Raw genomic sequence first — 15,989 nt, forward strand, 5'->3', positions numbered from 1 at the left:
TTTTTTTTACCCGCCGACTCCTAGGGGCCCGTGAGCAGGGCGCGAGTCCCGCGAGGGCCAAGGTGCGAGGCGGCGGGCGGGCGGCCGGCGGGACTCGGGTCCGCCCCGATCCCGGCATGCAGCGCGGCCCGCCCCCTCCCCTCTATCCCTCCCCTCCCGCGTCTCTCTCCCCTCCTCCGCTCGGCCCGCGCCCCCTCCCTGCGGGCGCCGGGGGCGGGGACGCGGCGGCCGCGGCTCCCTCCAGTCGCGTTGGGCGCTCGCTCCCTCGCTCGCTCGCTCGTTCGCTCTGTGTCTCCGTCGCCGAGCCGAACCCCGCGCGCGCGCACCGCCCGACCGCCTCGGAGGCCGAGGAGCAGCGGCGTCGCCGGGCGCGGCCGGAGCACCGACGGGACGGGCCGGGCATCCACCATGAGCTGGGGCACGGAGCTGTGGGTGAGCGAGCGGGCGGGCGGGCGGGGGCCGGGCGGGGGGTCCTCGAGGGCCGCGCTGGGCTCGCGCCTTTGTGTGTGTCGCCCCCCCCCCCCGGGCTCCCCCGCCTTTGTGTCGGGCGGGGGAGGGGAGGGGGCGGGAGGGGAGCGGAGCGGAGGGCCCCGTGCCGGCCATTGTCCCGGAGGGCGGCGGCGGCGGGGGCTCCGAGCTCGGGGCGGGCGGGCGGGGCGGGAGGCGGCGGCCCCGCCCTGGGCCCAGGTGAGGGGGAGCCGCTCGGCCGCGCGGCTTTGTTCGCGGCCGGCCCGCCCGCCTCGGCCGCCCGGGCCCGGCGCCTCCACGCCCACCGCCGCCCGCCCCGAGCCCGCGCGGCCCCCGGAGGGGCTCGGCTCGGCTTCCCTTCCCGCCGCCCGGAAGGCGTCTCCCGGACGAGCCTTTCTTGCTCGCACGACGCCGGCGGGACGGCGGCCCTCGCGCCTCCGCGGCCCCCGCGGCCGCCCTCTTGGGTGCTCTCTGTCTCTGAATCTCTGTCTTGTCTCTGCCTCTCAGTCTGTCTGTCTCTATCTCTATCTCCCTCTCTGTCTTTGTCTCTCTAGCTGTCTGTCTCTATCTCTGTCTCCCTCACTGTCTCTCTGTCTTTGTCTCTCTCTGTCTCCCTCTTTCTGTCTCTCTGTGTCTGTCTCTCGTTCTCTCCCGCTCTCTTTCTCTCGTCTCTTTCTCTTTATCTCTGTCTCTATCCCTGTCTGTCTCCTCTCTCTCCCTATCTCTCTGTCTCTGTCTTTCTGTCTGCTCTCTTTACTCTGTCTCCCTCTCTCTGTCTCTGTCTCTCGCTCTCGCTCTCTCCCCTCTCCATCTCTCTCTGTCTCTCTCTGTGTCTGTGTCTATCTCCCTCTCTCTGTCTCTCTATCTCTGTGTCTGTCTCCCTCTCTCTGTCTCTGTCTCTATCTCTGTGACTGTCTCCCTCTCTCTGTCTCTCTGTCTCTATCTCTGTGTCTATCTCCCTCTCTCTGTCTCTGTCTCTCGCTCTCTCCCCTCTCCATCTCTCTCTGTCTCTGTCTGTCTCTGACTCCCTCTCTCTGTCTCTGTCTTTTTCTCTGTCTCTCTGTCTCTATCTCTGTCTGGTCTATCTCCCTCTCTCTTTCTCTGCCTCCCTCCCTCTCTCGCTCTCGCTCCAGACCACGTCCGGGGGCCGATCAGGGTGCGGCGGCGGCACGTCCCGGGTCCGAGGACCGACGGGTGCCGGGCGGCGCGCGATGCCGGCGGAGCCGCCCGGGGCCCCAGGGGGCGTGGGGGCGCTGTCCCGCCGAGCCCGGCCGCTCCGCTCCTCTCCTTTCGTCTCCCCTCCCAGCCCACCTGTGCAGATCTCCTGCGCCTTTTGTTTGGCCGGCCCAGAAATCTCGAAATCTGCTCGCGAAATCACATCGAGGGCCGAGGGCCGGGAGGAAAAGAACTTTTTGGAGTCAGGACGGGAAAAGCCTGTCAGCTTGCTTCATTAAAGGACATAGGTTTTATTTTATTTTGCCTTTTTTCTTTTTTTAAATTTACAAACTAGAATCTTACTGTCCCTCCGAATACCGATCTGTGGAGCCCATCCACCTGTCTCCGGCAGCGTTCAGAATTGGGCTTGCCTCAGTCTCATCCTGAAAGAGCTCGTGGGCTCTCCCATGTCTGTCTTCTTACTTTTAAATCGGGGAGGATTATATAACAAGTGATATATGTAAAATTTAACTTTTTAGTTTGGTTAGGTTTTCAGACACTTTGCATTCTATTTTAGTTTGTCATCATCAATGAAAGAACCCTCACTTTATAATTAGGAAGTATTTTTGATTTTACACGTTTAAGTGACTCAAGTTTCAGAGGAACCATGATCAGTTGTCAGTGATTGAGATAACTGGTAATAAATTTCAGGATGCTTAAGGGCATTCTGGTGTTTCAGATGAACAGTTAATGTGCCGGACAAAAAAACCTGAAGTTCTGGGTCCCACCACTAGAAATTATTCTGATGTCATGCTTTTGATCTGACCCTCAATCACATTCTAGGAAATAACTTAAAAACATTTTGGACCACACCTGGTGGTGTTCAGGGACCATTTGTGCTGCCAAGGATTGAAACTGGGTCTGCCTCAATTCGAGACAAGTTCCTTATCAGCTGTACTGTTGCTCTGGCCCTCAGAAATAACTTTTTTTCCCCTCTTGAGAAAGAACAATATAGTTTATTGGGATGAGACAAGGATTCTGCGGGTTTGAAGGACCCCCATGAACTTTGATTTTCTTCACATCCTTTTTGGTCTTTTCCTGTAATCTCATGATGGAAATAACTCATCTAATGACTCACTTCTGGACTGAGTCGAAAGCGGTTTTTTTTCCCCCCATTTAAAGAGTGTAGAGAGTAATTATAAGGTAGCAGGTAACATCTTAGGTGTTTGTGTTGGTTTCCTGATTATAGCATAGAGAATAGTTGGGTCAACAGTATTCAAGGGCTGGAGAGATTGTATAGGAGTTAAGGCACTATCCCTGGACACAGAGGACCTTGGTTCTACTATATATGGTACCCAACGACTGGTAGGAACTATCCTTGAACAGAGCACTGCAGGTTGTGCTTGTCCCTCCAAACCCCCGCAAAAAGAAGCATTTAAATTTGAATGATTCACAAAGCATAGATGATGCCATTTTTAATTATTTTTTACAAATAAGGAAGTCAGATGAAAAATTCCCATATTACGTTAATAACTTTCATGGATTTGGTTTACTGTTCAAAAAAAGTTGCCTTTTTGTTTGTTTTTTATTTGGGTCACACCATAGGATCTTAGGACTTTCTCCTGGCTCTGTGCTCAGAGTTTTCCATGGTGGAGTTCTGGGAACTTGGAATCAGCCAGGTTGGCTGAATGCAAGCAAGCACCTTAACTGCTGTATCAGAACTTCAGCCCTAAAGTTGCAAATTTTTTGAGGAGCCAAAGTTCAGCAAGGGAAAGAATAGTTTATAGATTCTCAGTGTGTATGGTATGGGAGACAAATATGATTGAACATACCACATTCATATGGCATTAAAAATTTACTGCCCAAGGGAAATGAGGTGACTATTCTGAAAGTTGGAAATTAGGTTCAAACAGCTAATTTAATTCATTGGCTCTTGCAAAACTTTTATATGTCTTAATTTTTAGTCTATATGATGTTTACTTATTACTTTTTAAGAGTATAATTTAAAAATTTCATAACTGAGCTAAATGCTTTTGATGAATCTTGTGATTTTATTTTGGGAGAAACTAAAATATGTGGATTGGATGGTAGATTCAGTGGATTCTTTATGTAACATCTTCAGTCTTTATGTAACACCCCAAAGATAATGTTTTCTTAACTTTCATGTTCTAATTGAGTCCTTAATTATAGGGATTGGATTAATTTTTTTTGTTTTCATTGATTAAAACAGTGCCTGAAGGTGACACACATTTTGCCCGATTGCATTAAAAGTTCTCTGTTACCCACAGTATTGATTACTGATTAGAAAGTAAATGCATCCTGGAGGAAGCCTTTATTGTTCTCAAGTCTTTTGTAGTTGATAAAAATTAGGTACTTTAGCTTCTTTTTTTGGGGGGACACAATGGATGGTGCTCAGGGGTAACTCCTGGCTCTGCACTTCGAAATCTCTCCTGGCAGACTCCGGGGACCATATGGAATATCAGAGAGTGAACCTGGGTTGGTCCCCCTGGTGAGCTGAGTGCAAGGAATATACCCTACCCGCTGTGCTATCACTGTTGCCCTGGTAGTTCAGCTGCTTATACTGTGGCTTTTGACCCCATATAGGGTCCTGTAACAATGTGAGGGGGGTCATGAAAAATTTATTTCAAAATTTATCATTTATTATCAGTAAATGTTTGATTAATATACTTATATACCAGGGATTTGGTAAAAAATTTGGGGGAGGGTACACCTGGTATCACTTGGCGGTAATTCTTGTTTTTTTTTTTTTTTTAAATAATTCTTGGTTTGCATTCAAAAATTACACCTGGCAGACTTGGGGAACCATATGGAAAACTGGTGATCAACCTGGGTCGGCCATGTGCGAGGCAAATGCCCTAACCTCTCTGCTATCTACCCTCTCTGCTATAATGGCGCCTTGAGGAATGATTCTTGAGTGTACAGCCAGGAATAACCCTTGAGCATTGATGGGAGTAGCCCCCAAACCAAAAACAAACAAAAGGTTGAAAAAAGATGTAATCAGAAACAAAAGGAAATATCTTGTTAAAAAATTTAAAATTGGGGGCCAAAGCGATAACACAGTGGTAGGGCATTTGCCTTGCATGCAGTGACCCAGGACAGACCTGGGTTTGATCCCTGGCGTTCCATATAGTCCCCCAAGCCAGAGCAGTTTCTGAGTGCATAGCCAGGAATAACCACTGAGCATCACCGGTGTGGCCCAGAAACCAAAAAAAAAAAAAAAAAAAAATTTAAATTTGGGGCCAGAACGATAGCACCGAGGTAGGGTGTTTGCCTTGCATGTGCCTGATCCAGGACAGACCTTGGTTCATCCTGGTGTCCCATATATATATTATATGTTACATATAATATATATATTACAGATTCAGACTGTAGATGTGACTCAGTGGACCAAAGCAAATCAATTTTGAAAAAAATACAGTTGGGAAGAACTGACCCTGAAGAAGCTCTTGTGAATTTACATGATAGATTTGGGTTGCTTGGTGATATAAGTGATTGCCAAAATCGCCAGTAAAATCTTAGGCTGCCCTGATATGTCTAGGCCAGCATTTCTCACTCAGGCTGGGGGAGATCATTAGGATATTTTAAGGAGACTACATATTAAAATCAAATAAATGTGGGCTATTTTATGAGACCAGGGGACCAGTTGGTAATAGAGGGAAGTCACAGGAAAGAAAGAAGGTCAGGAAAGGGTCATGGTCCGAAAAAGGTTGAAAAATGTTAATCCTAGATCAAAGGAAATTGGTCCCACTGTAGTCCATAACAGAATATATCTCTTCCTATTTTAGTTTTATTTTAGGCAGGATGAGATTGACAAAACTCTTGTGTTTTTTTTTTTGTTGTTGTTGTTGTTTGTTTTGGTGCCACATCTGGCAGTGCTCATGGCTTATTCCTGCCCCTGTGCTCAGGAATCACTCCTGGTGAGGCTCAGGGAACCATATAGGAACAATGCTCAGGTGATGCTTTTGTTTTTATGTTCACTCCTGGAGGTGATCAGGGCAACTTGTAGTCCTTGGATTTGGACCTTATACATGGAAAGTAGCCCATTGAGCTATCTCTCTAGCTCTATCTCTTTCTATTTCTGTCTCTATCTCTCTAGCTCCAGACATTTTATTCACTGCTTTCATAACATTTAATATTATGAATATCTGTGGCTTGTCTTTATTCACTGGTGGAAATTGTTGCATTCTACAATTATATAAAGATGCCTGTTTTTGCCACCATCAGTCCTGGCTATATATAATGTAGAAGCTGGAGAATTGCCTCTGACCATTATATCCCTTTCTTTAATACTTAGGCCAGTCATTTTCACTTCTTCACTTCCCCACCCTTTTAGAAACAAAACTCTCCTTCCTCTAGTTTATAAAATAGAGATTTGGCTGAGAATATTAAAATAAAAAAAAGAGTATTTTTTCTATACAACAGTCCCTGTTTGCAGAAAGAATAATGGGACAAGAGAAGAGTAATGGTTTCTATTTCAGACATAATGAAAAGACAGTTTATATAAGCTTTGGAATAAATATGGTTCACACATGGAGGCTCCTACTTTTTAGAGGATAGAGATTATTTATGTCTTGTTCATTGTCTGATTCATTGCTCTATCCTCAGTAGCACACTGCCTGGCATAGAGCCAGACACTACAAGGAATTTTAGTAAATGTTTTCTGGAGTGACTTGAGTAGTGATAAGATTTGACTTGAATTTGAGTGTAACATGCCTGGAAGTAGTGACGAAGGTTAAGAATGAGCCAGGCTGAGAGGTCCATTTGGCTGATGCTTGATTCAGATTCATGAATGTGTATGTAGCTATGCATTAGCACATATTAACTCCATTTTAGAGTTTTTAAAAATCCACAGAAATCTTAGCTTGTGATAATAGAAGGAATTATCTTTTCCTTCTGAGTACTTTGGTGGCAGGAGGAGTAATCCCTCTGGGTTTTAGAAGATGAAAGTTGCTTTAATATGACTGCTCCACTATACTTAAGAATGTTGATTTCGGGGCCGGAAAGATAGCACAGGAAAGATAGCACAGCAGCGTTTGCCTTGCAAGCAGCCGACCCAGGACCGAAGGTGGTTGGTTCGAATCCGGGTGTCCCATATGGTCCCCCGTGCCTGCCAGGAGCTATTTCTGAGCAGATAGCCAGGAGTAACCCCTGAGCACTGCCGGGAGTGCCCAAAAAACAAAAACCAAAAGATTAAAAAAAAAAAAGAATGTTGATTTCTTAATATATTGGTTCTGAAATCAGTCACTTATTGTTAACAATGTTATTTCTACAATTTGTTTATACTTTTTCTTGATTTATTTATCTTTTTTTTTTTTTTTTTAACCTCCTGGTGGCAGAAATCACTCCTGGCAGGCTCAGGGGGCCATGTGGGATGCTGAGGATTGAACATGCAAGGCAAACACCCTACCTTCTGTGCTATCTTTCTGGTTCTAGTTTATGTTTATGTTTTTGTTTTTTTTTTTTTGTTTGGACTTATGTATCAGTTCTATTTTAGTGCTTTTTCTGAAGGTACATGTATTTTATTTATTTATTTATTTTTTTTTTTGTGGTTTTTTTTGGGTCACACCCGGCAGTGCTCAGGGGCCACTTCTGGCTCCATGCTCAGAAATTGCTCCCGGCAGGCACGGGGGACCATATGGGACGCCGGGATTCGAACCGATGACCTCCTGCATGAAAGGCAAACGCCTTACCTCCATGCTATCTCTCCGGCCCCGTATTTTATTTTTTTAAAGTTTTATTTTACTGGGCAGGGATTGGGTCATACCCATTGATGCATATCCATTGCTCTGGAGTAAGCCCTGGGGATCTTACGTGGAGCTGAGGATTCTAATTGGTATCAAGTCGCATACAAGGCAAGCTCCTTAATCTCCTGAACTATATTGAGCTCACTAATCACTTACTTTATAAACTAGTTAATGCAATTTCTCATGTAACAATATTATAGAATATTTTGAGGATTTTTTTTGGGGGGGGGATTTTGGGTCACACCCGGCAGTGCTCAGGGGTTACTCCTGTCTCTGTGCTTAGAAATCGTTCCTGGCAGGCTCAGGGGACCATATGGGATGCCGGGATTCCAACCACCGTTGGTCTTGGGTCAGCCGCTTGCAAAGCAAATGCCCTACCGCTGTGTTATCTCTCCGGCCCATATTTTGAGGATTTTTAATAGACTATCCTGTAATAAAGGTGATGAAATATAACGGATACCTTAAAATTGAAATTGGGAACTTAAAAGATAATGGGTTAAGGTGCTTGCCTTGTATGGAGCAGTTCCCAGTTCTATCTCCTGTACCACGTGGTCTTTTAGCATCTCTGGTGATTACCCCTTCCAGTAGCAATCTTTTTTGTTTTGTTTTGTTTTGTTTTTGGGTCACACCCAGCAGCGCTCAGGGGCTACTCCTGGCTGTACACTCAGAAATCGCTCCTGGCAGGCTCGGGGTACCATATGGGATGCCAGGATTCGAACCACCATCCTTCTACCTGCAAGGCAAATGCTTTACCTCCATGCTATCTCTCTGTCCCCCCCAGTAGCAATCTTAAAACAGTCAATAGCCCCTACCACCATTGGGTGTGCTGAAACCTCCCAGTCCACTGACCCCCTCCCCTCAATTGCTAATAATACTTAAGAATCTGAGGTTAAGATAATAATTTTGTCACTGTAATGTAAATTTATCTTTTGTTTTTGGGCCCTACTTGCTGGTGCTCAGGTTTATTCCTGGCACTTTACTCAGGCATCACTCCAAGTGAGGCTTGGGCCTGGGGGACCATATGGGATGCCAGGGATTGTATTGGGTTGACTGTATGTAAGGCAGGCTCCTTATCCAATGTATTATCTCTTCAGCTCCTATAATATAAAATTTAATTATTGTTATTAAAACCTGTGCTTTTCAACATTTTTCTTCTCCTACAGTAAATTGTGTTACTACTTTTTTTTTTTTTTTGGTTTTTGGGTCACAGCTGGCATTGCTCAGGGGTTACTCCTGGTTTTGCGCTCAGAAGTTGCTCCTGGCAGGCTTGGGATGCCTGGAATTGAACCAGGATCTATCTGGGGTTGGACACATGCAAGGCATACTGCTGTGCTATTGCTTCGGCTCCCTACTTCTTGTGCCAACTTTTCATTACTAGCTCTTTGAAACTACTACTAATATATAAAGAGAATGCTATGAGGCTTTGTAAGATATCTGACTTCTTTTTGTAATATGGATATCTATACATTACACTTGTAATGTAAGGTGTCTGGCTTTTGGAATTCAGCATTTGGAATTTGGAATTTGTATGGGGTCAGGATATATGAGGTCATAGGTATGATACTTGGCACTACAAACAACACAACAAAAACAAAAAATGAAAAAAATTTATATGGAACCCAAAAGGAAAAAAAACCTAAAATAAAAGGCTCTGTAAAAATGGTTCTGCATCCAGACTAGTTATTAATATTTTGACTTAGCAAAATTTTTTGTCCTTAATTGAAAAGTAGCTACCAGTGTTTAACAATATCTTTATGGAAGATAGGAGATACAAGTATCATATAATATTGAAAAGCATAGAAATAGGGTACCAAGTTTTCTGGCACACCATTTTACTGTTTTTGGAGAATAAAAGTAGTCTGTTTTAATCCTGCTCTGTTCTTTATATAGAAAAGGAATAGGTATAATAATAAGCACCTAAAATGCCTTTTTTTTTTTTGGCGGGGGGGGGGGGCACTCCTGAAGATACTTAGGGGCTGTTTCAGCTCAGTGCTATGGAACCATGTGGTACCAGACATCAAACCTGAGACCCCTGCATGCAAAACATGTATTCTAACCCATTAAGCCTTGCTCACCGCTGCCACTGGACAGACCTGGGTTTGATCCCGGCATCCCATATGGTTCCCTGAGCCTGTCAGGAGTGATTTCTGAGCGCCTCCAGGTGTGCTCCCTCCAAAATAAATAATGACCTTAGGGGCCGGAGAGATAGCATGGAGGTAAGGCCTTTCATGCAGAAGGTCATTGATTCCCGGCATCCCATATGGTCCCCTGAGGCTGCCAGGAGCAACTTCTGAGCGTAGAGCCAGGAGTAACCCCTGAGTGCTGCCGGGTGGGACCCCAAAACCAATAAATAAATAAATAAAGACCTAACCAGTATCCACCAGCTATATAACCTCTTCTGCTAAGTACTTTGGAGAAAAAATGTGGATGTTCAAGGAACTCAGAAAAAATATACAACAGGCAGCGAATAAAACAAGAGGATGAGAATTTCAAACAGAAATGACAGAACTGAAAAACTTGATAGACAAAATGAAAACAAAATAAATCACTGGAAGGGGCGCCTGGAGCCGTGGTGCAAGCGGTAAGGCGTCTGTCTTGCCTGTGCTAGTCTAGGTTCGATCCCCCAGCGTCCCATATGGTCCCCTAAGCCAGGAGCAATTTCTTTCTTTTCTTTTTTTTTTTTTTTTCTTTTTGGTCTCTGGGCCACGCTCAGAAATCGCTCCTGGCAGGCACAGGGGACGATATGGGATGCTGGGATTTCAATCAACTCTGGTCCTGGGTCGGCTGCTTGCAAGGCAAGGGCCCTACTGCTTTGCTATCTCTCCAGCCCAGCAATTTCTTTTAAAACTTTTCTCCTTCTTTTGCCGTTGTCTGGAGGTGATATGCACCTCATCTTCAATGATTCTCTATTCAGCAGCTGTTATTCTTTTGGTAGGCCTTCCAGTGATTTTTTTTTTGTTTGTTTGTTTTTGTTTTTGGGCCACACCTGGTTATGCTCAGGGGTTACTCCTGCCTGCTCAGAAGTAGCTCATAGCAGGGGCCAGAAGATAGCACAGTCGTAGGACATTTGCTTTGCACGCAACCAATTCAGGACAGACAGTGGTTCGAATCCTGGCATCCCTTATGGTTCCCCGAGCCTGCGAGGAGTAACCCCTACGCGCCACCAGATGTGACCCAAAAAACAAACAAAAAGATATCATTGCTGAGAAGTAACCAGAACTGGATAGTTTTTGTATCTGCATCTTTGAGACTCAAGAGTACCAGCTAAAAAAAAAAAAACAAGTACTCCAAGACACATTCTGATCATGATGAAAACCATAGAGATAGAATACTGAAAGCAGCAAGATCAAAGAAGAAAATGACATGCAAAGGAGCATTCTTAAGAATTACAGCAGAGGGACCGGAGAGATAGCATGGAGGTAAGGTGTTTTTGCCTTGCATGCAGAAGGATGGTGGTTCGAATCCTGGCATCCCTTATAGTCCCCCGCGTCTGTGGGGGGGACAATTTCTGAGCATAGAGCCAGGAGTGATCCCTGAGCATTGCCGGTTGTGACCAAAAACCAAAAAAAAAATTTACAGCAGATTTATCAAAGGAAATCCTCCAGGCTTGGAGGCGATGGTGGGATATAACTAAAAAAATTCAAAATGAATGCCTCAAGAGACTTGGAGGAGTAGAGATGCAGAGAGGAGCATGACAAGGAACTTGACCTGTACCACTATTGAGTATCAGAAAGAAGTAGATCAGGTTGCTCAGAGAGAATCTCAGGAAAAATCAGCAGGTGCAGGATACTTCCAGGATACTTCTGAATATGCTGACCCACAGCCTCCAAGTAAGCCCCTGACTGCAGGGATGGCAGTGGCATTGTGCAAAGCACCAAGGCCCTGATCCCGAAAAGCAAGTACACAAGGCTCAAGAAGGAAAACTGCCAGTTAAGGTGGCAGAAAGAGCAGCTGGCTGACTCAGTAGAAGAACAAGCTGTTAAGCAATAACCAACATCTGTGCAGCAAATTGCATGTGTGAAAGAAGAGGACACTCTAAGAGGCACACAAAGACAGTTGCACCATTGGTCCCCGAAGTCTTCCAAGGTCACCACCCCCAAGAAGCATGCACATGTACCCACACTATCACCCACCCACTTCTGGGAACACAATGCTGGCCATCCGAAGCTGCCCCGATTGCCCAGGCCCTGGTTCCATGACAGCTACTCCAAGTCACTGCCATTGCCCTGGCCTACCTGCTACTTCAACAACTCTAGCCTCTGCCTAGACCATAATGCAGGACCGTTTAGTGACAAGGGGTGGACAGTGCCCACGCCAAGCCCCTGCCCTGAATGCTGAGTCTATTGTGGATTTGCCTGAGTGTAGAATGCAGTAACAGTTGCCTGCCCCTCAGCAAGGACTGACTGTCCCCGTGCCTTTTTTTATATATGTATTGGTTGCAATAAAAAAGTTATTAATTGCAGTGCTAGCTTTAAAAAAAAAAGAATGCCAGGCCCGGAGAGATAGCACAGCGGCGTTTGCCTTGCAAGCAACCGATCCAGGACCAAAGGTGGTTGGTTCGAATCCCAGTGTCCCATATGATACCCTGAGCATAGCCGGGTGTGGCCCAAAAACCAAAAAAAAAAAAAAAAAAAAAAAAGAATGCCTCACTAACAATAATAATTTAACCCAGTTAGATTTAGATTTGAAGGAACAATACACAACTGCGCAAATAACAACTCAGGAACTTCATAGACTGAAAAAAACAATTTTCTTGTTTTTCAGCATGAAAAATAACTGAAGGGAGTACTTTAAGACAAGATAAACCCCATAAACCAAACCGTGCTCTAAATGTGGAATTAAGAGACACAGTAGCAAAATGAATTAAAAAATTGAATTCATTCTACCTGCAAAAAATACTTTTGAATGGCCATGCAAGCATAGCTTCCCAGTCAAAGGTTGGAAGATAGACCTTCAATCAAATAATTCTCAAAAAAGGCTAATATCAGACCATATAGACTTTAAGCTCAAAAAGTTTATAAAAGACAGAGCAGATTCTTAATAATACAGGGAAATGTACATCAGGAAGAAAATCACTCCTAAATATATATGCTTCCAACGAGGGGCCACAAAGTACTTAGAATAACTGTTGATGAACTTGAAGACATCAATAGTAGTTGGAGACTTCAGCATCGCTCTTTATCTCTTTATCTCTTGATAGATCAACCAGGCTAAAACTCAGAAAGAAAATAATTGATTTTGAAGGAAGAAATGGAAAAGAAGGAATTTTATATATGTTATACATCTATAACATTAAATCTGGCTTTTCATTCCCAAGAGTAAAATACTCTTCTCCAATGCACATGAGACTTCATTTAATATAGACCACAGACTCTACCATAGAACATACCAGTACATCAGAATGATAGGCTACAAAGTTAATACACAAAAACAGTTGAATTATTTTATACAAATAATGAGTCAGAGGGCAGGAGCAATAGCACATTGGTAAGGCAATGGTCCCCCAAGCCTGTCAGGAGCGACTTTGAGAGCAGAGCCAGGAGTAACTCCTGAGCACCACTGGGTCTGACCCAAAATCAAAAAACAGACAAAAAAACAATGAATCAGGAGAAAGAGATCAAAGAGTCTTTTCCATTTAAAATAATGTCTGGCTGGAGAGATAGTACAGTGGCATGCAGCTGACACAGGACAAACCCAGTTTGATCCCTGGCATCCCATATGGTCCCCAAGCTTGCCAGGAGCGATTTCTGAGCACAGAGCCAGGAGTAATTCCTGAGCGCTGCTGGGTGTGACCCAAAAACCAACCAGTCAATAAATAAACTGCTAAGATAATAAAATAGTGTCAAAAAGCATCAAGTAGGGGCCAGAGAGAGAGAGCATGGAGGTAAAGCGTTTTGCCTTTAATGCATAAGGACGGTGGTTCGAATCCTGGCATCCTATGTGATTCCCCGAACCTGCCAGGAGCAATTTCTGAGTGTAGAGCCAGGAGTAACCCCTGAGCGCTGCCGGGTGTGACCCAAAAAAACCAAAAACCAAAACAAAAAACTCCCAAAATATCAAATACCTAGAAATCAACTTAACAAAAGATGTGAGAGACCTATACCATGAAATCTTCAAAACACTTGAAGAGGATCTAAGGAAATAGAAAAACATTCCATACTCATGGATTAGAAGAATCAATATATATATATATATTTTTTTTTTTTTGTTGTTGTTGTTGTTATTGTTGTTTTGTTTTTGTTTTTGGGGCCACACCTGTTTGATGCTCAGGGGTTACTCCTGGCTAAGCACTCAAAAATTGCCCCTGGCTTGGGGGGACCATATGGGATGCTGGGGATCGAACCGTGGTTCTTCCTTGGTTTGCGCTTGCAAGGCAGACACCTCTAGCGCCACCTCACCAGCCCCAAGAATCAATATTTTCAAAGTGATTGTCTTTAACCAACGTAATGAATAGATTCAGTGCAATCCTTACCCAAATTCAGACAACCTTCTCAGGGACTTAGACCAGTCAATTATAAAGTTTAAATGGAACCATAAAAGACCCTGGATAGTCAAAACCATGATGAAAAACAAGAGACTGGGAGGCATCTCATTACCTATCTTACAGCTGTACTGCAAAGCCACAGTGGTCAAAACAACATGGTATTGGAACAGTTAGACATTTGGACCAATGGGTTAGAATAGAATATTTAGTGACAAACCCCCAGCTATACAGTTAACTAATTTTTTGTTTTTGTTTTTTGGGCCACACCCGGTGATGGTCAGGGGTTACATCTGGCTATGCCCTCAGAAATTGCTCCTGGCTTGGGGGACCATATGGGATGCTGGGCATTGAATCAAGGTATGTCTTGGGTCAGCCGCGTGTAAGGCAAGCATCCTATCACTGTGCTGTCACTCTGATTCCATGGTTAACTAATTTTTGGCAAAGCAACTGAGAACATGAAATGGAATAGATGCCTTTTTAACAAATGGTGTTGGGAACGAGTGGATAACCACGTATAAGAAATTAAAGCTGGATCCATATCACACACCTTACACAAAAGTCCACTCAAAGTGGATCAAAGACCTTGAGATCAAGCCTGAATCTATAAAGTAGATTGAGGAAACCATAGTTGTAATGCTATAAGACCTAGACCTTAAAGGTGTCAATGTAAAGGTTTCAGAATTGAATCAGAACAAATGCGACTACATCAAACTAAAAAGTCTGTGTCTGGCAAAAGAACCATGGTATAAACCTGAAGGATAGCTAACTGAGCGGGAGAAAATGTTTGCACCAACACATCAGATTAAAGGTTGATATCTAGGATATACAAAGTACTCATAAAGATTATCTCCAAAAATCTAAAAACTCTTATCAAGAAATGAGGAGAGGAAATGAACAAATACTTCTCTGAGGAAGATAATCAAGTGACCTACGGGTACATGAAAAAATGCTCAGCACCACTTACCATTAGGGAAATACAAATCAAGATGATAATGAAATCATCTTACCAGTAGGATAACACATATCAAAAATACTGGGACCAATCTGTTGGCAGGGATGTGAAAAAGAACTCTCATTCACTACTGGTGGGAATGCTCTCAACCTCTATGGAAGGATAGGTGGTGAGCTGGACCCACCGAAGAAGGGTGAAGCCTGATCTCTACCACAAGTCTTCCAGCTAGGCTGCTGAGCCATCCCCTCACCCCCCAAGCTTCCACGGAAGCCACATGATTGGAGGTGAGCTGGCCGTGCATAAGAAGGTTGGAGCCAGAGGAGCCCGTTCACTTTAATATGCAGCAGCACACATCTCCTAGTCAGTGAATGCTAGCACGACACGCAGAAAACCTCACACTACAGATGCGACAATGGGGAAGCAACACGAATCAACATCATGCATAGAGAATGAAGATGGCAGCTCTGATGATCCAAAAAGTGCCAACCACCTATTATTTAGCCTCTCAGATAAAGAAGTTTAGAAGAAATATGGAGGATGTTCATAAAACTCAAAGAAAGCATGGATTGAACTGAACAAACCACAAATGAAAATGGAAATGAGAAAACACCAAACTGAAAGAACTTGGTAGATGAAATGAAAATCTCACTGGGAAGCTTCTCCAACAGTAAGCAGCTGAGGACCGAATCAGTGAGATGGAACGATGCAGAACAACTCTATAGAGCAAAAGAGATTGGAAAAGAGCTTTAAAGCAAACAACCAGACAATAGAAAAAAATCCTCAAAGAATGTGAATAGATGGAAATAGAAATCTTTAATAAACTCAACCCCTATGGAAAATGGTATGGTGGGTTCTCAGTAAACTCAGAATCAAGCTACCATATGACCCAACAATTTCACTTTTGGCTATCCCCAGAACATAGAAATATTCAAAGGGATGTATGCATACTACTATTTATCTCAGCATTCAGTACAGTAGCTATAAGTTAGAATTAAACTAGTTTTCTAATAAGTGCATCATGAAGATATGGTATATATGTAATGGAGTACTACATGTAAATTAATGAATGATATGATGCAATTTGCTGCAACTTGGTTGGAATTGGTAGGTACGTTAAATGTAGTAAACCAGGAGGAGGATATGGTCTATTATTTATGTGTGGAAT

General features: G+C 44.1%; 1 protein-coding gene across 2 annotated transcripts in view; it reads left to right on the top strand.

The window, feature by feature from the left end:
- Positions 1–403: 403 nt before the first annotated feature.
- The window catches only part of FNBP1L (formin binding protein 1 like), a 91,409-nt gene continuing 75,823 nt past the window's right edge, over positions 404–15,989 (top strand). For both annotated transcript variants that reach the window (XM_049772209.1, XM_049772210.1), the window contains exon 1: positions 404–432. In XM_049772209.1, coding sequence (XP_049628166.1) covers positions 409–432 — 24 coding nt within the window. In that variant the 5' untranslated portion in view covers positions 404–408. The remainder of the gene's footprint in view (positions 433–15,989) is intronic.

The sequence above is a fragment of the Suncus etruscus genome, chromosome 4 (genome assembly GCF_024139225.1).
Source record: "Suncus etruscus isolate mSunEtr1 chromosome 4, mSunEtr1.pri.cur, whole genome shotgun sequence".
Taxonomy (NCBI): Eukaryota; Metazoa; Chordata; class Mammalia; order Eulipotyphla; family Soricidae; genus Suncus; species Suncus etruscus.